This window comes from Eleutherodactylus coqui, chromosome 6 (assembly GCF_035609145.1).
Source record: "Eleutherodactylus coqui strain aEleCoq1 chromosome 6, aEleCoq1.hap1, whole genome shotgun sequence".
In the NCBI taxonomy this organism is placed as follows: Eukaryota; Metazoa; Chordata; class Amphibia; order Anura; family Eleutherodactylidae; genus Eleutherodactylus; species Eleutherodactylus coqui.
In genome coordinates this window covers 142,078,715-142,102,884 of record NC_089842.1, presented here as the reverse complement: position 1 = coordinate 142,102,884, position 24,170 = coordinate 142,078,715, and the positions used below count along the sequence as shown (strand labels likewise).

Here is a 24,170-nt window from a genome sequence, read left to right as displayed (position 1 = left end):
CGTCACTGGCGTTTACGGTTTTAATTGGCCAATATAGTACAGTGCTTTTTTTTTTCTTCTCCTCTCTCTTTTGAATAACAAAACTTTATATGGCTGCCGCCGTGGAGTTTATATCCTGTTGTACAGGGAATGCAGGGAGAGAAATGTGATCAGGTATGTGCGGAGACAACGGCGGCATGTGCTTGCAGTGTCTGTGCTAGTGTGGAGGAATGTGCTGCCCTATCATGCAGGGTGTGATATGTGGCGGGTCTGTATTGTAGCTATGAATGGGACTTATAAAGAATGACAAGGGGATCTGTTATCACCCAGCTTTCCCAGCCCCCTGACTGGCAGCTCTGCCTGCAAGTGTCCATGCAGGAGATCTAGTGGTAATGGAGACCATACTGGTCTCTTCCAGCTTCACTTAGGGTTATAATGTAACAGAAGAGGACAAAGCATCAGTGGGAGCGAGGGTGACTGTTACACTTCTGTCCTAACCACCACTGCAGACATCCGGCTCCGATCCCGGCCGGACCATCCGTCGATCAGCAGGGGTCCCGAGCGACCAACCCTCACCAATCAACTATTGATGATCTATCCTTAGGGTGTGTTGTCCATAGTAAATGCCTGGAACACCACTTTAATTAAAAACATAAAGGGTTAAAGCGACTGGACGAAACTTGCCCCAAGACTGCTGCCTGCCTTGTTCTCTAAACAGTTCCCAGAGCCCTTCTCAGTCTCCCAAGATGGCGGCAGGGCTTCTCTGACTACGGTCACTATGCGTTGGTAGTGCATCCGTAGTCCAATGCCCCCTTTACATGGGACGATTCTTGTCTAAACGAGCGCACGAACGGGTGACTGCACCGCTAGCTGTTTGTGCGGAATGTTTAGGCAGACAGTCATCACTACGGCTTCATGTTTACTGGCAGGTCAGGTTCCGAGGACCCTACTTACCTGTCCGGGTCTTCGTTTTTCTGTACTGTGGAAGTGCTGGCCGACACACATGCGCAGTACCTTTTTTTTTTTTTTTCTTTCAAACTCCTGCTTTCCCATGGAATTTGCGGACGGGCCGCGGACCAAAAGACTGCCATTGAAGTGCGGGAACCGCAACAAAACTGAGCATGCTGCGATTTCATATCTGCGAATGGAAACCGCAGTTGGTTTCCGCTCGTGGACATGAAGGATCGTTTTACCATGGCATGCTATGGAGGCTGATAGCTGCGAAATCCAGAGCGAAACGCCCACTCCGGATTCTACAGCAAATATCCGCCCGTGTGCATGAGGCCTGAGAATCACTCACTTCTCATTCAGTGCTTCACCTTCTACGTTACACACTGAGCGGGGAGCGTTTACACGTAACGAGAAGTGAGCGCGCCGGCGGTGATAATTATGCAGGCTGAAACTGAGTGACAACCGAAAAGTAACAATTACCATGCAGCTTCATTTGTTTGAGTGACAATCGTCACATGTAAATGGGCCTTCAGACACTACATGCTGCTCTCTGATCGACCAGCGCTGGCCAATCCAGAAGCAGCGGGAAGCGTCTCCGACTACAGTGCGCAGCGTTCATCAGGTGGTCAGAGAGCCGCTGCAGCCATCTTGGAGGACAGAAGAGCGGCCAAAAGAAGTGGCAGAAGAACAAGAAGGGCAGTCGGTAATATTACTCTACTGCCCGGGGCAAATGTTGTATCGGGAAAGAGAGGGGCACTTGAGTTTGCAATTTAGATTGTGAACCCCAAATAGTCAGTGGTCCCTCTGTAGAGTGCTGAGAGCATGGAGGTGCTATAGAAACCAGTAATTAAAATCGTATTCTGGCAATCCACTCCGAGCTGTAGCTACATATTCACTACGCCAAAACCAGCAGCGGGTCCAAAATACAGAAGAAAAGCAGATCTTCCTGTTATACTTCGCTCTGTACGCTCCCCTCCTGGTTTTGACTTACAAAATCCTGATATGTGAAGGAGCCCTGAGACAGTCCATGTTGGACAGGCGGAGTCCACGTTGGTTTTTTCCATGTAGATTCCTCCTCTAAGAACAGTGGCTTTCTACTGGGGCTGCGCATTTCCTACACCAGATCTGGATGTACCCCTTTTCATTGAGCAAATCCGCATGCAGGATCCGTGGCCGGAAATCACTTCCGCTTTTTATCTGGAGTCTTCGTGGATTTGCCACAGATTTGATGCACAATCCAGAGCAAATATACAGCCAATTTTCCACCGTTGACCATACCCTTAGGCCGCTCTCACACAGGCCGCTTCTTACCGCGGCGTTTCAAACGCCTCACTAATTGCGGCATAACGCCTCCATTGATTTTAATGGGGCTTCACAGACTAGCGCTCGAATGTGGCCATCTGCTCTATTTTAGAGCTTTTGTGAGCTTTTGTTTTTTTAATGGACTTCATCACCCATCACAATTATGGGGTGCGTTAAAAACTGCTGTACAATGTGTTCAAAAACATCGCTCGAAATGGCGGTTAAACGCAAACCAAAAGCAATACAGCAACTCCATACAGTAGCCACATACTGCCATACAGTGACCTACACCAGTGCTGTACTGTGATTATCTATGCCGGCACCATAATAGAAGCTGCTGGAGACCACGTGATTATTCCCTGTATTGCCCACGCTACAATCATGTTTTGGCCAACACTACAAAGTAACCAAGAAAAGTGACTGAGATGAAGTTGTATTCCCTGGAGCTTGCAGCAACGGACACCTGATATGTGACAGCCATGACAGGCTAGGGGCCCCCGTGTCGTCCTGCTTATAAAGGAAGCTATTCTGATAATATAGGTATATCCGCGCAGAATCCTATTTGTTTTAAACTTTGTCTACTCTTAAGGGAATGAGTGATCAGAAAATGACCTATTGCATAAATCAAGTTTTGATGTTAAATATATTTTTAAAGATTTTTTTTTTTTTGGGGTGATTAAAAAAATTCTGAAATCCTGCAGTTTTCACACTTAAAAAAAAAAAATATAATCTCTATCGCAGGATCCACAATAGGTGTAATTAGAGATGAGCGAGCACGCTCGGATAAGTCAGTTACTCGAGCGAGCATCGCTCTTCTCGAGTAACTGCATTCTTGTCCGATCTCTCTCTATCTCTCTGTCTCTCTCTCCCTGTGCCGCCCCCCTCGAGCCTGCTCGGTCAAGAATGCAGTTCCTCGAGAAGAGCGATGCTCGATTGAGTAACTGACTTATCCGAGCGTGCTCGCTCATCTCTGGTGGTAATCGCGGCTTATCTCCTCCCTCTCTTTGTACAACCCATGAGACTGCTGTAAATCAAAATTCTAAATGCTGTTAACTGCCTCCATAGTCATATACAAGCAATAGAATTTAAAAATTCTACAATCGGGAAATATAAACAGATTAGAAAAATGGAATGTGTGTCGCTATCTGGTTTTAATTAGTAAAAAAAATCTAGGTGATGGCAGTTTTTATTAAAAGCCACGTAACCCCCCTGCTGGCTTGTAGGTCATAAGAGACTTCATATTGTATAACTTTTAGATGTCTTTTTTATGTCCTAGAGGTTCCCCCATGGCTGCTGTAAACTTTGAAGAGTTCTCTGTCCCGCCTGGATCTGAACTCGCTCTTCCACCTCTGTTCGGTGGTAACATTTTAGAAAGTGAATTGGAAACAGAGGTTGAGTTTGTAGACGGCGGCCTAAGTGGCGATAACATCCAAGATGAGGAGGAAGAGGAGGCTCAACAGCGCACGAGAGAACTCAACAAGAAAAAGTTTCTAACCTTGAATCGCCGCTGCAAAGAAATTGAACAGGTCTGTACATGGCGAGACTATGGCTGCCATCATCTGTGTGTCCCAATGAGGCGAGTGCCCAATGATGGGACATGCCGCAATTTGTTTTCCACATCGCAATGTGGGGGAAAAAAATTGCTCATGCATATGACTCGCAGCGCACAAATCTCACACTATTTTCTCGTCTGTGTGAAAACTGCCTTAGTCTGGTATCTGAAAAACAGTTCTGATCCAATCTGGCTCCCAAACCTGCGTAAGCGTTAGATTTTCAGGATTGGTTTTCTGCCAGCAAGAAATATTTCCATTCACTGATAGCATGCAGAGGTCTTCTGAGGAATAGAATAGAGTACATCAGCAACATGCGATTGGTGGGCATCTGTCTCCTGACATCCCAGTTGATTAGCTGATTGAAGATGCCATCCATAGATTTTGTAGTGGCTGTGCCTGATAAGCAATGCGGTCAGCTGGATGCCTTGGCTCCTTGCATCTGCTGATTGGTGGGGGTGCCGGTTGTTGGCTGCTCACCAGTCTTATATTGATGGCCTTTGCTAAGGATAGGCCATCAATATTAAAACCCTTTTAGTATATTCACAATGGTTGCAATCATGGCACTAGCTCATGGGTAGAACTATATAAGTGTATTAGAATTTCGTAGATAAAGCTTCTCGTATCTATTGACCAAACAGTCATCCGTTTAGATAGTGTGAAAGTATTAAGGTGATTGTTACACTTGTCATCCATGGGTTAACACAACTTCAGCGTCTTCAGCACAGATATAAGCGCAGCCAAGCAAGCTGATAATGCCAGAACTGAAAAAACATGGTAACCACATTCAGCAGCGCTGAAAACGCGCCATATTCATTTCATTTCGCAAAGCATTGCGTTTTAAAACGCATAAAAATAGAACAGACAGCGCTTGAAAATGAGTGGTAGCGTTTGACAGCATTTAGCGCTGTGCTGAAAATGCAGCGGTAACGCTGCAAAAAATGCAATGTTAGGCCGGCTGCACACGGCCGTGACGGGCTCCGCCGCGTGAATTCCGCGGCGGAGCCCGTCATGGCGCCCCCCCCAGAGACCCTAAACTTACCTGCGGATCCGGCATTCTCGCTCCTGCATGACACTTCGGCGTGACGCGCAGCAGCGTCATGTGACACGCCGGCCACGTCACATGACACGCCCACCGCGTCGCATGACGTGGCCAGCCGTGTCATATGACGCGCCGGCGGTAGGCAGAGAGGCGATTTCACGCTATCTTCCGCTGTGCTACAGCGGAAGATGGCGTGAACGGACGGCTTCCATTGACTTCAATGGAAGCCGTCCGCGCGTACACCCGCGGCAAATAGAGCATGCCGCGGGTGAGGACGGGAGATTTTACGGTGCGGAATTCCGCTGTGGAATTCCGCACCGTAAGCATTGAGCTATTAGGTTCAATAGAACCTAATAGCTGCGGGCAACGCAGCGGAAATCCGTCCGTGGGAAGGAGGCCTTAGACTTTTGTAGGATTTGTTACTTTACAGCAATAAGATGTAACTTAGGGTGTTGGCCCACTGTGAATGGACACTGTACTTTCTTCTGCTTTACATAATAAATAAAGCTCAATGGGCTAGGCTCCTTAGAAAGAGCACAGTGGTCACTTTACACAGTTAATGTCTCTTGTTCTTTCTCCAGTGATCATTATTAATTAATTTGGACAGAAGAGAACTCCGATCCTGGTAGCCTTATTACCGATTTTAAATTTAAAGAAGTACTCCAACAATAGTAAGATGCAAGTTTTTTTTTTTTTTTTTTTTCCTTTTCAGGTCAATGAGAGAATACTAAACAGACTTCACCAAGTTCAAAAGATAACTCGAAGGCTAAAACAAGAAAGAAGGTTGGTAACTTACCTCCTCTGTGATGAATTGTCCGAGCACAATGTAAGATACCTCTAATGTGATGCCCTTTAAGGTGGGACAAATGTCAGGCAAATTATCCTCGACACTCGTCCCTGTGTGTCCTCTCTCCCATGCTCCTGCACGGGAGCTAGTAGTGCTGGCTCACTCACAGAGCGGCCAGCAGGGGGGCGGGAAGGCTAGAGGAGATTTCACTCCTCGCGCTCTCCCGCCCCTCTCCATTGACTTAACATAGCGGCCGTTCAGAACTGAACGGCCGCTATTTACACTGAATGATGAGCGATCAGCTCATTGTCCATCGCTTATGCTGCGTAAACGATGGACGATGAGCTGATCGTTCCGTGTAAATTGCAGCCGTTCAGTACTAAACAGCCGCTATGTTAAGTCAATGGAGAGGGGCAGGGAAGCGAGAGGAGAGAAATCTCCTCCAGCTGCCCCACTGTGAGCTAACGATACTAGCTCCTGTGCTGCACGATACTAGCTCCTGTGCAGCAGCACAGAAGCTAGTATGTGCGGGATGAGTGTCTGGCATCGTTTGCCCAACAGTCGTCCTGTCTGAAATTCCCTATAATTCAGTAATGGGCGAGAATACAGTCGTACTAGCATGTAAATTGGCTGACGGATCCAACATAGGAGCACTGGGAAAGTGTTGGGTAACATGGCAATCAATGGAGATTTACTTCCGGCACACAGTTGGCCTGGGTTAGTCTTTCCATGGCATCCATTGGTCTATAAGACTTTTCCCAAGGGTGCTGAATTACTGTATTTCTACTGTAGAGTGGCATGATCATTTTGCCCATTTAAGTGGTGGTGATTACACACCAAGTATGTGATCGTTTGGTCATGTAGGTGAAGTACCAGATTGCACACATCTGATTATCTAATGCCTACTATTTCTTTTAGATGCCTGATGAAAATCTTGGACTCTTACGGAGATGAATACAGAAAGAGCCACCTAACCTTCTTACTGGAGGTAAAATCTAGTCTAAAAAAAAAAGAAAAGAATTAAAGACTCGATTTTTGGGACCCCTTATGGCTTATTCAGATGACCATATTTATGCAGGGATTTCGCTACATAAAAAAATCACTCAAAAACATGACCATACGAAGCATTGGATTCCAATGGGTTCATTCAGGCGAACAATTTTTTTTTTTTTACCGCATGAAATAATCTCCCTGGGAAAAATAAAAAATAGCACCTACGCAATCGTTTTCGGTCGCCAGTTTTATGACGTGTGAAAAGAGAGGTCTTGCCCTATCTTTTGACATGATATGCAGCAAGTTCCCATAGACTGCTATGGCAGCAGAAAAAAAGGGAGGGGCAGGGAATTACCCTGCGTACAACGCTGGGAAAAGAAGACCGCCAGCTCTATTGAAGCATTATTGGTCATTCCGAGCATTTTCTTTGTTGCTTGCATATTATTTTTTCACGCAGCGCCCCGTGTGAGGAGCATGAAATACGTGAATGAAGATCGGGACTCGATCGCGTCAAATTTTCATTCATGCGCTTTATACAGTGCGTACAGGCCAATGTAAAAACGCATAGGGTCGTGTGAAGGAGGCCTATGGTTGTTGGACAAATTATTTTTTGTAAGGAGTCCCCTGATGATACCCTGGTCAGATGGAAGTCGGTCGCTAGGATCTCTAGTGATTGGCTGTAATTTGCGAGGGATCTTGATGTCAATAGATGCCCTGTACAAGATAAAGATGGATGGAGCGGATGCTTTCCAGGAGCAGGCCTTAAAGGGGTTGTCCCGCGAAACAAAGTGGGGGTAAGCACTTCTGTATGGCCATATTAATGCACTTTGTAATGTACATTGTGCATTAATTATGAGCCATACAGAAGTTATCAGAAGTTATTCACTTACCTGTTCCGTTGCTAGCATCCTCGTCTCCATGGTGCCGTCTAATTTTCAGCGTCTAATCGCCCGATTAGACGCGCTTGCGCAGTCCGGTCTTCTTCTTTTCTGAATGGGGCCGCTCGTGCCGGAGAGCGGCTCCTCGTAGCTCCGCCCCGTCACGTGCCGATTCCAGCCAATCAGGAGGCTGGAATCGGCAATGGACCGCACAGAAGCCCTGCGGTCCACCGAGGGTGAAGATCCCAGCGGCCATCTTCACCAGGTAAGTAAGAAGTCACCGGAGCGCGGGGATTCAGGTAAGCACTGTCCGGTTTTCTTTTTTAACCCCTGCATCGGGTTTGTCTCGCGCCGAACAGGGGGGGCTATTGAAAAAAAAAACCCCCCGTTTCGGCGCGGGACAACCCCTTTAAGCAATCTTCTCATTAGGGACCTTTTACTTGGGGCGATTATCGCTCAAATAATTGCTGGAAACCGCGTGTTTTTGTTTTTTAGTAATAGTCATACTGTGTACACAAAGCCAGCTCGTTGAAATGACTTCCTGCTCAGTGTAAACAGAGGTCCTTCAGTCTTTGACTGACTGCCTGTTCCATATGAATGGAAGTGGGTGGTTGGAAGAGACCACTTCCATTCACTGAATGACTATAATTTGCATGAAAGCACAGGACCAATAGTCGTTGGGAAGGCTGTTGGGCACTTGTCGCATGCAGAGGTACCTTTTACTTAGCTCCCTATCCTATGACAGCTTAGTTTGTGGAATGTAGGGATGAAGTTTAATATGACCTCTCAATAATACTTGAATAATTAGGTGTCCATTTGTATTTAATTAAAATCAAAAACGTTTATGTATATCATTCTTTAAAATTAGATTACAGTCAAACCTCTAGTTTTGTTGGTAATCCATCCGAAAGCAATCGGCCAAACTTGAAACCAATGAAACCCGAGGCAATTATTTCCATTTTTGTACAGCGTTTAGCGCTGCTTTTTCACCGCTACGATAAACGCTGTAGAACGCTCCCATTCATTTCAATGGGGCTGCTCACACACGCATCAAAGCGCAGCATTTCCAACGCTGTGCTTCGACAGCGATGCATGTTCTATCTTTGGCTGTTTTCAACCCTGTGTTGCCCACTGAAATGAATGGGCAGCAGTTTCAGCGCTGCTGAAAACGCAGCACAACTTAGTACTGCATTTTTGGCAATGCTAAATGTCCTAGCTACACTATCTAAGATAAAAAATAAAATCAATACTCACCTTACAGGTGCAGTCTGTGTCCCGGGGGCCGCTCCCCGGACCTCCGTGCAGGCTGCTGGGCACTTGTCAAGTCGGCAAAACTGGAAACCGAGGAAAGTAAAAGACAACGAAACTAGAGGTTTGACTGTATTTTATTTTTTACAGGATGAAGGCACCCAAGCATGTAATACACCGACCCCAGCAAACTCTGAAAATGAACCCCCAGAAAATGAGGACATATCAAGGTGTCTAACAGGAACTGCCCTCGGCTTAGACCCTTCTAGTCCAGAAAGCCAATCTCTTGTAGAAGGGCCACCAGCCAAAAAGAGAAAAAAGTTCAAAGAGGAGAAAGACCATGGAAAAAAGATAAGCCCATCTCTTCTTCCATCAGAACCACTTCTAGCACAGGTAAGGCAATGCAGCCACCATAAGCTAAACAGAGCTTTTGTAATAATTAAAGGGTCTCTCTGGAACTTTGATATTAATGGTCTATCTTTATCAGATCAGTTGGGGTACCAAGGGTCTGACGCTCTCCAATCTGATATTGATAGCCTATCCAAAAGTTCCACTGACTGAAGGGGCAGTGATGCTCCGAGGAGTGTTGCTTCCCCTTTATTGTTTAGCAGTCACAGCTGTCTACATTATGTTGTGATTGCAGCTTGGTTCTATTCAAGTGAATGGGCCTGAGCTTCAGTACCAGACAGTCACTGCAAAATTTTCAGAGCTGTGCCTGTCACAAATTAAAGGGGATCTGATGCTTCCTGGGATGCCATGTTCTCCTCATTTGATCAGTGGAGGTGCCAGGTGCCCTAGCCCACCAATTTGATATTTATGGCCTGTCCTTATCATGCACCATGTAATGTCAAAGTCTGGAAAACCCCTTTTAAAACCTATGTCAATTGACATGTATTGGTAGAGTTCTGGCAGCTGCAACCTTCACCCAGGCTCAAAACCATTATGTCCCATCTCCATTTCAATGTGGTTGCATGGGATGAGATATGGCTTCCATTTATCTCAATGAAGACATTTTGCATGAGCATCCACTGCTACGGTGAAGTAGAAGGCAAAAACCATGCCAGGGTATTCAAGCGCACTGCCAATACCTAGTAAATTGATGAATGTGGTATAGACGTAGGTAAATGTCATGTCCGATTATGGAATGTAGATAAGAGACACATATTTCAAGGTTGGTTTGACCTCTTCTTTAGACAAACTCTTGATTACATAGTGATACACCTATTGGGATCCTGAAGCCGCAGCTTCTAGTATCAACCTGCTAATCTGACATATAACATGTCTAAGGCTGCCTTCACATGAGCATTAAAATTGTGCGAGACACACAAATATGAGCCCCATTCTTTTGAATAGGGTCATATACATGACGATGTTTTACTGCATGGCACCGCAATGCTATCTAGCTGTGTGATCTAGCATCGCAGCACCCATTTTTAGCAGTGGGGCTGGCAGCAGCAGCGCACCACGTGATCGGTGCATGCGATGTGAGGTCTCCCATTGAAAACAATGGGAGAAACACCACAATCCTCCGCTCTGGCAGGGGGATTCCCTTCATCCCCAAAGTGGTGTGTGGCTGTTTTTTGACATGAAACTACCTTGCATTCTTGGGGACTTCACATGGCGGGGATTCACGGCTCTATATCGCACTCACCTGTGTGAAGTTAGCCTAACCCCTTGAGTCTGTACATCCTTTCTACATTGCTCATATACATATTGCTTTATTGCAGGTTAAGATCGAAGAGGATTATTTATGTGACGGAGATGAGGAACTTAATCTTAGTTGGCGTCCTCTGAGCCCCCGCGACAAGATTCTGCAGTACACGAAGTTCTCCAGCCCTGGACCATGCCCTGACTTTGATTGATACATGAAGCACATGCGATTACTGCAGCTATGCCCATCGACATTCCCAATTTATAGACTAATATAATGGTGGTGTATGAAATAACACTCCTTTCTAGAAACATCAATGGCTTCCGTGAAACTCGTGGCGATGCATCAGCCCAGATATCTATAAGAGGAAGCACTATTGTAACATCAGTCTTACCTTACATAAGGCGTTTTTGGTGATTCCCAATAACTTAGGGTCTTGTCAAGTCTAAACCATTTCACCCTCCTCATACAGGGAGGTTACCTATTATTTGGAGCCTTTATCTGTCCAGGCCTCATTTCTATGTTATACCAGTGAAGTACAAGTCCGTATTTTATACTCGTGGTGTTTTGCTTAAAATATATTGAAAAGGTTTACTGTTGTGTAACTGTGCAATGCTGCTGTGTGTTCTATAGGTGTTTCTGTTTGAAGAGCATTTCAAAGTTATATTACTTATTATTTTGTCATTGAAGTTTGAAGGAGTCCCATGAATCTACGAGGGGAGCATAGCTGAGGATTTTCTTACAATGTTGTCTGCACCCATAGAGGTCTTCTTAAGGGTGGCTTCATGTGGACTGTATCCACTTCAGGCTTTCCGGAGGGGGACTATCCACACCAACATGACGTGGTTTTTGTTGTGGACCTGCTGCAGATTTTAACTTCTGTATTTCAAGGGTTGAAAGCTACAGCATCAATAGGCATGCCCCGGATTAAGAATCCACAGCGATAGTCAAAACTACTACAGATTTGTTGTAGAAAGTTTCCATTGCAGTGGTAGATGCTAGAAGTCTCTTCTACATAACATATACAGGAATGTTTTGGGTTTTTTGGCCTGTGTCGCAGGTAAAACTTACAGCACGTCCTATCTTTGGCCGTTCGCTGGGACTGCCTCACATTGGCCTTTGTTTTTAATGGGGCTGGCACAGTATTGCACAGCGTGTGACGTTTACCCATTGGGAAGCATTCTAAGGTCGCATTGACAAATTACCTACGACCTGGGCTGTTCTGACCAGACTCTGTTAAAGGGGTTGTCCCGCGCCGAAACGGGTTTTTTTTTTTTTTTTAACCCCCCCACCCCCGTTCGGCGCGAGACAACCCCGATGCAGGGGTTAAAAAAACAAACCGCACAGCGCTTACCTGAATCCCGGCGGTCCGGCGTCTTCATACTCACCTGCTGAAGATGGCCGCCGGGGTCCGCTCCCTCCGTGGACCGCAGCTCTTCTGTGCGGTCCATTGCTGATTCCAGCCTCCTGATTGGCTGGAATCAGCACGTGACGGGGCGGAGCTACACGGAGCCGGCATTCTGCACGAGCGGCCCCATAGAAGACAGCAGAAGACCCGGACTGCGCAAGCGCGGCTAATTTGGCCATCGGAGGCCGAAAATAAGTCGGCACCATGGAGACGAGGACGCCAGCAACGGAGCAGGTAAGTATAAAACTTTTGATAACTTCTGTATGGCTCATAATTAATGCACAATGTACATTACAAAGTGCATTAATATGGCCATACAGAAGTGTATAGACCCACTTGCTGCCGCGGGACAACCCCTTTAAGGCTGGTTTAGAAAAAACTATTATCGCTTGAGCGATTTTTGAGCAATAATCTTTGTGTGCTTTTTTGCGCAAGGCGATCGCTCAAACGTTGAGCGATCACCTTGCGCTCTGAGCGGGGGGATGCAGAAGACAAGCAAGACCACTTGTGTTTTGCATCCAGCTGTTCCCTGCTTGGAGCACCTGGCTTTTATACAACCAAGCGCTCAGGGCAGGGGATGAAGAACACAGCTGTGTTCTTCATAACCCGCCTGTCTTCAGGGAGGAGCATACAGCTGGAACAATAGTATTCCACTGTGGATTCCTGATAACTGATCTTTCAACATTCTGAAAGATCAGCAACGGCTTAACGAAAACTGCACGATGTCAGTGCAGTTAGACACAACGATTATCGCTTAAAAGATGGCTTTGAGCGAAAATCGTGTCTAAAAGGGCCTTTAGGAGCTGTTGGGACGGACCAGTGGTTGTAGGAGGGCACAAACACAAGCTGGCCGGGCTCAGGACACCTTCGACAGATCACCAGTAGAGAGGATCGTCTGATAGTCTAACAAGCACGAGCCGCAACAACTGTTTTGTTGTTAATCATCCAGAGACAGGTGCCACCATTGTGTCTGTCTGAACCATTTCCAGGCACTTGGCTGAAGGACATTTAGTCTTATGGCATCCATTACATGTACTGTCTTTGACACCCACGCACCACCGCCACCGCCTGTGTGCAGTGGTGTGAACAATTTAACCGGACTACTACGGAGTGGAACCAGGCTGTCTTCAGCGATGAATCCAGATTCTGTTTGAACACGGATGACAGCCGTGTTTATACCTGCAGACTTATGGGTGAGCACCTCAATCCTGCCTTTGCTGTGGGATGGCACACTGCCCCTACTGTTGGTGTGATGGTCTGGGGGGCTATCACATACACCAGTCGGTCACCCCTATTAGTGGTACGGGGGACAATGACAGCTCAGCGATATGTTCAGGACATCCTGCAGCCACATGTGTTCCTCATGGCATTTTCCATCAGGATAATGTTTGGCTGCATACACAAGGATATCACAGGAATGCCACCACAACATTGTCACACTTCGGTGGCTGACCAGTCACCAGATTTATTACCAATAATTACCAGGATATCTTTCATCTCACATGCTATGTGTAATATGATGCCTCGGTTTTTAAAATGAAGGCGTATGATGAGGATAGGACATGGTGGAGATGGTCTCCTCATGGCGGGCTCTTTTTACCGCGAACAGTGATCTTGTACAAATATATTCAGCAGCCATTCTTCCAAGTCTGAGGGGTTGGTCACACTTACTGGCAGATTTGATACATCCATGCATTACATGGATGGCCATTTATTTAAATAACCAGCGCATTAGGCTACATTCTCCCTGCAGCGGCTGCTACTTCCCCCCATAACTGCCGATCCGTGCACTTAGGAAAGTGACACTGCAAGAACTAGCGCATAATGGAGAGAAATGAAGAGCCCATTGTGTAGGGAAAGTACACTTTATTGTCAACAAGATGATACCACAAGGTCGTTCTGAAAGAACCTTATATCACAGCCATCCTTCTCCCATCACCTTGCCAGAAGAATAATGTAGTCCTACATCTGCAGTACAACACCTGACCAGTCCATACAGGATAGGACACAAACTGACAGTGGGGCTTTAGTTACAATTTCTTCAGCCAATCCAAGTTTGGCCCAACTTTATCACCGGGATGGCTGGGGATATCCGGCATGTTTCCATCATCTCGAACTGGAACTGATAGCAAAAAAACATTCATTTAGATTTGTCAATTAAACAGCTCAAAACATATACGTGTCTGAAAGTGGCGTGTTTGACTCTTTATCCTCGATGCCTCTAGTCTAAAAATCTTGTTATGGAACACCATGGAACCTATGTCATAAACCCCCCCACTGCTGGATCCTGCTTTCTTGCAGTGAGTTTTCTTTTAACCCCTTAGGGAGGCGACCCCTACCCCACATTTTCAGTTTTTACTTCCCCCTCTTTTAAAAAATCGTAACTCTTATTTATCCATTGACGTACATGCCTGGGAGCTTGTTTTTTGTATTTCTCAATAATACCGTTTAATGTGCCATATAATGTACTAAACAACTTTTTAAAAATGTTAAGTGGTCTGAAAGGGGGGGGAGGGGAGGGGGGGGGGAATGAAATTCCACCATCTTTTGGTGCGTCTTGTTTCTTGTTTTATTATTTAGATTCTTAAATTATAAATATGGCAAAAGGTTTGTTTTTTAAAAAACTTATTTTAATAATTAGTAAAACTTTTTAAAACTTATTTTAACTTTTTTTTTTTTAGTCCCCAGAGGAAACAAGAACATGCGATGGATGCTTTGATTGCTCCGGCACTATGATGCAATGCCATAGCTTCTGACAGGCATGGCTTTCATAAGCATTCCGGCTGCCATGGCAACCGCACAGCAACCTGCAATCTTATCGCGGGGTGCAGTGGGACCCCCAAACATAGGTTGGACCATTTAAATGCCACTGTTAGGATTGACTGCGCCATTTAAAGGGTTAACAGCTCTGCTGAGCAGTGTGGCTTGTCGGGGCTGCAGCAGGCAGGTGCCAGCTTTAAGAAACACCTACGATCTTCCTTCATACATACTCCAAAGCTGCAGGACATACATGTATGCCCTGCAGCGTTAAGGGGTATTCCGGCGATTCAAAATTAAAGTTTTATTCTTCATAAGAAGAAAACATTATATTGAAAAACGACATGTTATCATTTGTTTTACAAAGCTGCAGAAATGTTCCTTCACCTGTGCCCCCCCCCCCCCTCCCTCTCCGCCTTTAATTAGTTCTGCATTGGTTTCTAGTAGCTATGACCTGTATGCTCCATTGCTTTACTGGTCAGGCATGTTCAGTGCCGCAAAATTCTGTAATGATGACACAGTTTGTAGTCATGAACGTGCACTCATCAGTAAGTGCCAATGGGGCATTGTGGGAAATGTAGTTTTTGCACTTCCCAGCAGTTCTTTTAAATAAAAATGCTGCTTTATAATATAGTCACATGTCGTGGAATTGGTGCGGATTTTCCACAGTGAAAAATCCATAGAGATTAAAACACACACACCAAAATCTGTATCATTGCATGGATTTTGACACAGAGCTGCAGCAAACCTCACCATGAAATCTGTTGCGAATTTCATGGTTACATGTGAATGTTGCCTTGAAGCTGTATTTACACGGGCGAATTTCACGAGAGAGTTCTGTGCGATAGTGATATGGCCGGAACTGAAAACACCACATTAATTTCAGTAGGAGTAGTTACATAAGCCATCTCTCTCTCAGGGTGGACACCTACTAGCGTTTTTTTTTCTTGCGCTGCAAGGGCGAGTGAAAACACTCGCCCCACAGAAAAAATGCTGCGGTATCGCGAAATGCTTTCAATGGGGCCGGCAGCAGCAGCAGCGCTAGTCCCATTGAAAGCATAGGGAGTATATCACAGACTTCTGCCACAGCTTTTGCCTCTGGCTGGCTCCCCTGCACTGCTGTCAGGCTCTTTCAGCAGGCGGGGATTTAAAAATCCCTGCCTCCTGAAAGGGCTGTGCTGACTGGCTGAGTGCTCAGCCAATTACAGGCAGCACTTAGCCATTCATTGGCTGTGGCATAAGTCTGTGATATACTCCCTGTGTTTTCAAAGGGGCTAGCGCTGCTGCTGCCGGCCCCATTGAAAACACTGAGCAGATTTCTTCTCTGCGATGCAAAGCTGTACTGAAAAATCGCAAAGGAGTATGAAACCATTAAAAATCATTGGTTTTATAATCATCGCTGTCGCATCGCAGGAATAAAATATCGCTAGTTGGGTGTCCACCCTCAGACCGATAGCCAGAGATAGAAAAATCACAGCATGTCCTATTTTTGGGCAATTCCGTTCAGGAATCGCCCATTAGTCACATGGGAGCAAAAAAATAAAAATAAAATCACGCTCGCATAGTTCATGTGAGTGAGATGTGATTTTTCTATTTTTACTATTAAAACAACATGTGATTTTAATGCACGAGAAAAAATAAATAAAATCGCACGTGTAGTAAAACTTATCACAATCGCAGGAAAAAGAGGAAAAAAAATAAAATTTGATCTACAAGTGTGATATCAGTCTGAGTTTCTGGGGCAGATATCGCACTGGCCTGTGTAAATACAGCCTAGTGGCAGCTTAAGATAAGTGATTCCAGCATACAGCCGACACATTTACAGAGCTTCAGGCAGGTTTGTACGAGACTTTCATTGTAGGCTTCGGCTGCCTGTCCACGGGCGTTGCAAAGTCCCGTGGTGAATCTCCGCCACGAGAACCACCGTCCGGGAACAGCGGCCAGCAGACGGATCTCCGTGGTGAGCCTATCTGACAGATAGGCTCACCGCGGAGAATCGTGGCAGATCGCAGCATGCTGCGAATTGCCGTCCGCGAGCGGAGAGTCGCAATGATTCTCCACCTGTGGACGGGGGGCTGCGCTTCCATAGCAACGCAGTGAAAATTTGCCTGTGGACAGGAGCCCTTAGTGTCCCTTTAACACTGCCCATCAGTTCCCAGAACTGGCGCCGGTACAAACATGCTCACCTGGGTAGTTGTATGGAATAACTTCATTGTACATGGAGGTGTATTTTGTATAAGGGCTGAAAATAGGAACTAAAAACGCTAGAAAAAGAACAAAGATACACAGTTTAGATTAAACATTTGTCTAATAGCATTTAGTGAGCGACAATTCTAACAAAGTGTCTATGGTGGGCCTCGTGTGGTGCAGAGGGTTAAGGCAGCAGTACTAAGCTCTCGCTCATGACCTGAAGGTTCAATCCCCACATGGTTCATGTAGCCGGCTCAGCCTTCCGAGATCAGTAACATGAGTATGCTTGCTGGGGGGGGGGGGGGGTATGTGTAAAAAAAAATGACAAACCACCCTGCAAAAACACTCACCCTAGGAGTGAGTCATGACACAGTGCTTGACTAGGGGACTTTACCTATATAACCTTACCCGTGCTGTGCTACCATCAGTCATGTACAGCTACTATACCTGCAGCTATATAACCATCTTCCCTGACTGTATACTTATGGACTTAGGAGAATATAGATGGTAATAATAAAAATAATAAGAACACCACCACCGTCCTTCCAGCAGGCAGAGATGGTACAGGCTGTACCTTGCATGAAATGATGTACTGATGCATCAAGCACAGCACAGAGGAAGAGAAAATAGGAAGAAATCTAAACATCAAAATGGTGTCAGATAAGCATGGGATAGGAGGCTGCGCTGCACAGAAGTGACAGCAATATAAGTAGGAGGCATTTAGAGTATGACAGGCAATCGGGTGAGGCGGGCAGAGATGGAAAAACATGTTTTCTATGGAGTGGCCCTTTGTCTGCTTTAGTAAATACTTGTATATCCCATTAATTCTACATTGTGCCAATCCTCTGTTATTCCTCCTGGAAATGTATGAAAAAAAATTGACACCTGGACAGTCTGACACGATCAGTAGGGATTGGATGGTGTCAGCGTCTGCAGGGTCTAGAAAGCACAGCTATGTTACCATGAAATCTTACCCAGAATGCCAATGCCGGCAGACGCCGTTATGACGGGTTCTTTTTGCCAGGCATTTTTCAGGAACGCACCAACTCCTGTAGTAAACAAGAAAGGATGAAAATAAGACGATGAGGCAATTAAGACTATTTGCGGCAATATTAGTAGTCGTTACAGCAATTGTCAATGAGGCCGCCGGCTTATACGGGATTCACCAACAAACCGGCAAACACTCCCCATATTTGCTGCCATGAAAAACAAGGACCTCCCCCTGCGCCAAAAAGACAATAAATATACCCAATGCCTGGCATCTGCATCACCAGGTGAGAAGACTCCGGCATGTCCCGTGGGGTTCCGATGTAGAAACCCCGGCAGGCTTACAGGACGTGAAGGGTTTGTAAACAGAAGACCGCAGCACCACGAGCAGCGGCACAGGACCATTGCGGGGCGAGTACTGGGTTTACTTATATATATACACTGCATCCCCCACTGCCACCGAATATGTAGGAAAACCCCTTTAAATATCGAAGGACAACTTAAGGGATGTTTCTATCCACAAGCTATGCCTGCCCCACAGAAATCAATGGCCCGGTGGCTATGCTTGCACACAATTCCCTCCAGGGACTTCTGGGAGTGACACCGAGCCAAAGATGGCAGCATATTAGTGGAATATCAGCACGTCGCCAACAAACATGGAAAAGAGTCTGAGGGCATTTACCATTAGAAAAAATACGCAGAAATGGGTGCCGATATTAGCAGAAATGTTATTGCGCAAATGAATATGTTTTGCGGGGCAAAAAGTACAGCAAAATATGCTGATGCGGGTGCAAAAAAAACGCACTTGGGCATGCGCAAATACGTTTACGCCCGCGTCAAGCCGCCTTAGGGTGCTAAGCTGGGACATCATCACGTTACAATTATTCGGCCACCGCTCGGGTACGGACCCCCCTCTATGACCCGTGTGCAGCCATAACCCCCACTCACTGGCTGGAGGATTTTGCTAGTAAAAGGGCAATATTCCCGGCCATCCTCCAGCCATCGGCCGCAGGGAGGTTCGGTTTCAGCTGCACGTGGTTTAGATGCCGATGACGCACCCTTACTTATATTATTCTTCTATATGGGGTCTGCAGAATTCACATTTTCTTGGACCCTCTTTTAAGGGTTAAAGGAGTATCATAGGCACTTAACCCCTTGGAGTACTGATGACTCTCGAGCATAGGTCATCAGTGCTGCAAAGGGTTAAATGCCTAGAATACCCCTTTAAGCTTGCAACAGTCATAAAAACACCCATACATGTGCAGAACATGCTATATATGTCACCTAGTGTCAGCACCATGACAGAGGGACCTACTACAGACAGTAGTCCCGGCCGGTACCTGCTCTCTGCACTACAACGACCATTACCGACCAATCACATCAGTCTCCTTGACTCACTTACTTGAGAACACAGCCATCTTTCCCCCCGGAAGTGGAAATCCGCGCCGCTATGTCTGCCGGGAACTGTAGTTTTGTGCGCGGTGGAGCGCCGGAAGCTGACATTTCACTTCCGGTTTGAGCTCAGCCTGCGGTCCAACGCTTATAATAGTCTGCGCCCTCCTCCTGCAGAGTGCATGAGCTTCCACCATGTAGTGTTACGAAGTTACCCCTGTAGCAACTGCCTGCCGTTATCAGAAAGGCTGGAAGTCACATTCCTCCCCTGCAGCCTAAGATATGGCAGTACTGACAGTAGTTTGTAGAGACATGTATCAGACAGGTCTGTAGGAGGCGCCGTCCTCATAATAGTAGCAGTTGTGGGAATTGTGCAGTCCACGGCTGAACAGTACAATGGGCGGTCCTAGCAGTGATGGACAGCTGTGTGCGGCTGGTAATGCAGGGAAGGTCCAATAACAAATGGTAGAGGCAGCAGCCCTCCTCTGGAATCCACCAATAGGGGTGAGGGGTGGGGCTGGTATGTGCAAAGCTCAGAAAAGTCCTGACTCCTAGGACTATAAAGTTCATGCAAGTAAGATAGAAATTGACAAAGACTCCGTAAGGGGCTGAAACGTGGCTGCTGTTTTATGGATTAATAAAGCTGGAATTTTTTTGAAAGCTGGCTGTGCTGCTCAATTTATATCTTACATACAGGGAAGGTCATTTTAACCCTTTAGTAGCAAAGCGTGTTTGCGCCTTAATGACCAACTAATTTTTAAATTTATTTAATTGGCTTATTTCAGAAGCCGTAACTTTAATTTTTTGGCCGCCGGATGTATGAGGGCTTGGTTTTTTTTTTGCGGGAAAAGTTGTATTTTTTTATTGACATTATTTTTGGGTACATATAATGTATAACTTATTTTTTTTATAATTTTTTTTTAAAGAGGGATTTGGGGTAGAGTGGGGGGCAGGGGTGTGGAAAAACTCTGCCATTTGTTTTTTGGATTTCATTTTTATAGCATATAGTGTGCAAAATAAATAATATTATTCTCTACACGATTCCAGCGACATCAAGTTTAGGCTGCATTCAGACGACCGTATATTGGCTCGGTTTTCACGCCGAGCCGATATACGTTGTATCTCTCTGGAGGGGGGGAGGATGGAAGAGCCAGGAGCAGGAACTGAGCTCCCGCCCCCTCTCTGCCTCCTCTCCGCCCCTCTGCACTATTTGCAATGAAAGGAGGCGGGGCGGGGGTGGGGCTAAGTGCTGCAAATTAGCCCCGGCCCCTGTCCCGCCTCTCCTCATTGCAAATAGTGCAGAGGGGCGGAGAGGAGGCAGAGAGGGGGCGGGAGCTCCTCTCATGAGGACGACGTATATCGGCTCGGTGTGAAAACCGAGCCGACATACGTTCGTGGGAATGCAGCCTTACACAGGTTATTATAGTTTACTATTTTTGTGTGTGTGTGTGTGTATATATATATATATATATATATATGTGCATATATTAGAGATGAGCGAACGTACTCGGTAAGGGCGATTTCGCAATCGAGCACCGCGATTTTCGAGTACTTCACTACTCGGGTGAAAAGTACTTGGATGCGCTGTGGGGCGGGGGGTTGCAGAGGGGAGTGGGGGGTAGCAGCGAGGAACAGGGGGGAGCCCTCTCTCTCTCTCTCCCCCCCCCACACTCCCCTCTGCAACCCCCCGCTCACCCACAGCGCACCCGAGTACTTTTCACCCGAGTAGTAAACTACTCGAAAATCGCGGTGCTCGATTGCGAAATCGCCCTTACCGAGTACGTTCGCTCATCTCTATATAATATTTGTTTTGAAGAGTTGCTTCTCTTTGACCGCATTCCAAGAGCCATAACGTTTTTATTTGTCCATCCACGGAGCTCCTATGAGGGCTTGTTTTATTGCAGAAGAAGCTCTAGTCTTCATTTACCCACTTTTTGGGAGAACACAACATTTTGATTGCTTTTTATTCTGTTGTTTTCTAAAGGCAAGATGAACGAAAACTACAATTCTTGTGTGTTTTTTTTTATCTTTAATGGCATTCACCATGCAGTATAAAGAGGCAGATCAGTATGATTATGTAAATACCAAATTAATGGAGGGGAGGGTTACACTTTTTTTTAAAATGTATTTTTTGTTAATTGCTGCATTCCAAGACCCCTAACATTTTTCTTTTCTTGTCAACAGTGCTGTGAAGGGTTGGTTTTTTTTTGCAGGAGGAGTTGCACTTTTTAATAGTATCATTTGTTGATCCATGCAACATTTTGATCACTTTCTATCCATTTTTTGCAAGGCGAGATAGGCAAAACTACCTATTTTCCCGAGGATCATGATTTCACAGAAGTGTGATGCAAGGCGTTTTTGAATCAAAAATGGTTCACATTGCCTTGAACGATGTATGTTGGTAAGTGTTATATCGGACCCACCCATGTGAATGTAGCCTTACCCATTTTTCCTGCTTCCAACACATCAACTTCAGGAACTTGTAGGTACTTGGTCCTTACTATATCCCACCCCCTAAGGGCTCCTTCCCACGCACGGATTTCCGCCGCATAATTCACGGCGGAAATCCGCTGCGTTGCCCACAGCTTTTAGGTTCTATTGAACCTAATAGCTCAGTGCTCACGGTGCGGAATGCCACACCGTGAAATCACCCGACCTCAGCTGCGGCATGCTCTATTTGCTGCGGGTGTACGCGCGGGCGGCTTCCATTGCAGTCAATGGAAGCCGTCCGTCATGCTATCTTCCGCTGTAGCACAGCAGAAGATAGCGTGAAACCGCTTCCCCGCCTACGGCCGGAGCGTCATGTGACGTGGCCAGTGTGTCACATGTCGCTGCGGCGCGTCACGCGGAAGCGAGGACACCGGATCCGCAGGTAAGTTTGGGGGTCTCTGGGGGGCGCCGTGACGGGCTCCGCCGCGGAATTCCGCGGTGGAGCCCGTCAAGGCCGTGTGCAGCCGGCTTAACAGGTGCCATTTCCATGATCAATGTTATTTCCTTTACTTGTGTGACAATAGGGGATTAATCACTACTCAGGATCGCCATCTTTCCTCCACCTAGATGGGTGGCCACACCTCAGAAACTCAGGTCTATGCCAGATTTGGTGGTAAAACTCAGGTAGTCCATTTATTTTGGCAGCAATAATAGATAACAAAGGTAACAATCTTCGCACTATTGTGTTAGTCACCAGTACAAACTTGCACTGCATAACAGAATCCACGTCATTTGGCTGCTAGCCTCACATAGGCTTTTAGACCTATATCAACATGACATAGCAATGGCCAAACACCGTACCCAACCAGGGTGTCAATCTAGGGGGCGTCCTCCACTGTCAGACTCATGATATTCTCACTGTTTGGTCTGCACTGAACTCGGGGTTGCAGCCCTCTCACCTCCTTCTCTGTACTTTCAGGGAGTAGCTCCCCACAGCAGTGTGGCTGGAGGTTTTAACTCCTTAAGGGTGGACATCCACTGGTGTTTTTTTCTCCACTGCGCTGCGAGAGCAAGTGAAAAGTCTCGCAGCGCAGTTCGAGAAAAACGCTGGTAAATCGCTGGAACATCGCCAGTGTTTTCAACGGGGCCAGCTGCAGCAGCTGTGGCAGAAGTGCAGAATAATATCCCATTGCTTTCAAGATCCCATTGAAAGCAGTGCTTTCTGGCAAGCCCCGCAGTATGATTATCTGGGAAGGGCTTGAAATATAAGCCCTTCCCTGAAAATCATCATTAACTGTTTAGAAAAAAAATCTTTACTCACCTCTCCGCCACTCAGACGCGTCCTCCGGCTGGCTCCCCGACACTGCTGTCCAGCACTTTCAGCAGCAGGGATTTAAAAAACCCTGCCTCCTGAAAGGGCTGTGCTGATTGGCTGAGCGCTCAGCCAAGAGCAGTTAGTGCTTAGCTATTGGCTGAGCGCTCAGCCAATTACAGATAGTGCTTAGCTATTCATTCATGAGCCCTTCCGCGAAAATCATACTGCAGGGGTTGCTACAAACCACTGCTTTCAATGAGACCGGCAGCAGCGCCGATCCCATTGAAAGCAATGGGATAGCATGTTGCACTTCTGCCACAGCTGTCACAGCTGTGGCAGAGGTTTCCTTCATCCCCACGGTCCCCACGAGGATGAAGGAAACTCCTGCCACAGCTGTGACAGCTGTGGCAGAAGTCCAGGGCATTCTCCATTGAAAACACTGGCGATATGCCGGTCTTATTTCGGCGTCTTTCTTGCGCTGCGAGAGCTTTCACATGCTTTCGCAGCGCAAGAAAGAAAGTATCGCCAGTGGGTGTCAGCCCTAAGTCAGAAGCGTAGCTTCAAACTTCTGGGCCCCAGTGCGAAAAACTGTAACAGGGCCTCCAACTAAGCCTGCTATATGGAGAGGAGAGATCCCCTATAGTTAAGCCCCTGCCTCCAATCACACCCATACAGCTGTCCCAGGTAATTTGCAGTCAGTCTGCCTGTTCTTCGCCCCCCTGCAGGCTATCTGTGTTTTGCATTACCACACTTTTCAGTGGGTGTAATATTATGGCTGTAGATTAATATTTATTTTATCTGCATGTATCCAGGACTGGGTTGGGCCCATTTCATCCTTTAGAGTGTTTCCAGTGTATCACGACTGGCAATATATACCTCATATATCCTTTCTTTTGTAAATCGCTACATTTTCTATTTTTTAGGGCGGCTTCAGACGACCGTTTATCGGCCGGGTATTTACGCCGGGGGGAGGAGGCTGGAAGAGCCGGGAGCAGTGCTCTGAGCTCCCGCCCCTCTCTGCCTCCTCTTCACCCCCTCTCCGCCCCTCTGCACTATTTGTAATGAGAGGAGGCGGAGTGGGGGCAAGGCTAAGTGGGGGGAATTAGCTCCGCCCCTGTTCTGCCTCTCTTCATTGAAAATAGTGCAGGGGGGTGGAGAGGGGGCGGGAGCTCAGTACACTGCTCCCGGCTCTTCCAGCCTCCTCCCCCTACAGAGAGAGATGCCGTATATCGGCTGGGCGTGAAAACCCAGCCGATATGCGGTCGTCTGAATGCACCATTAGAGAGTATTTGGTGGTATGACCATATTGT

The 24,170-nt window shown here is 46.6% G+C and overlaps 2 protein-coding genes across 4 annotated transcripts; one reads left to right on the top strand and one right to left on the bottom strand.

The window, feature by feature from the left end:
- The first annotated feature begins 64 nt into the window (after nucleotides 1-64).
- TFPT (TCF3 fusion partner) lies at nucleotides 65-10,986 on the top strand. Its single transcript, XM_066607771.1, has 6 exons — nucleotides 65-153; nucleotides 3,509-3,758; nucleotides 5,537-5,607; nucleotides 6,530-6,599; nucleotides 8,881-9,123; nucleotides 10,458-10,986. The coding sequence occupies exons 2-6, from the start codon at nucleotides 3,519-3,521 to the stop codon at nucleotides 10,590-10,592; spliced, it is 759 nt and encodes a 252-aa protein (XP_066463868.1). The 5' UTR covers nucleotides 65-153; nucleotides 3,509-3,518; the 3' UTR covers nucleotides 10,593-10,986.
- Nucleotides 10,987-13,635: 2,649 nt separating this feature from the next.
- Nucleotides 13,636-19,241, bottom strand: NDUFA3 (NADH:ubiquinone oxidoreductase subunit A3). Of its 3 annotated transcripts, none has more exons than XM_066607769.1 (4): nucleotides 19,126-19,241; nucleotides 17,711-17,785; nucleotides 16,733-16,810; nucleotides 13,636-13,911 (listed from the first exon to the last, which is right to left on the bottom strand). In XM_066607769.1, exons 1-4 carry the CDS (start codon nucleotides 19,139-19,141, stop codon nucleotides 13,820-13,822), a joined length of 261 nt encoding a protein of 86 aa, XP_066463866.1. In that variant the 5' UTR covers nucleotides 19,142-19,241; the 3' UTR covers nucleotides 13,636-13,819. The 3 variants fall into 3 exon arrangements, with proteins under 3 accessions (XP_066463866.1, XP_066463865.1, XP_066463867.1); XM_066607768.1 differs by having other exon boundaries at nucleotides 19,064-19,130; XM_066607770.1 differs by lacking the exon at nucleotides 19,126-19,241 and adding an exon at nucleotides 19,008-19,038.
- Between the last annotated feature and the right edge of the window lie 4,929 nt (nucleotides 19,242-24,170).

Coding starts and splice junctions, on each gene's coding strand:
- TFPT (XM_066607771.1), top strand. CDS start 3,519: ATGGCTGCTGTAAACTTTGAAGAGTTCTCTGTCCCGCCTGGATCTGAA. Junction 6,600..8,880: donor ACCTAACCTTCTTACTGGAG/GTAAAATCTAGT, acceptor TATTTTTTACAG/GATGAAGGCACCCAAGCATG. Junction 9,124..10,457: donor CAGAACCACTTCTAGCACAG/GTAAGGCAATGC, acceptor GCTTTATTGCAG/GTTAAGATCGAAGAGGATTA.
- NDUFA3 (XM_066607768.1), bottom strand. CDS start 19,088: ATGGTCGTTGTAGTGCAGAGAGCAG. Junction 16,811..17,710: donor TGCCGGCATTGGCATTCTGG/GTAAGATTTCAT, acceptor TTCTTTTTCTAG/CGTTTTTAGTTCCTATTTTC. Junction 13,912..16,732: donor TATTCCATACAACTACCCAG/GTGAGCATGTTT, acceptor TTTTGCTATCAG/TTCCAGTTCGAGATGATGGA.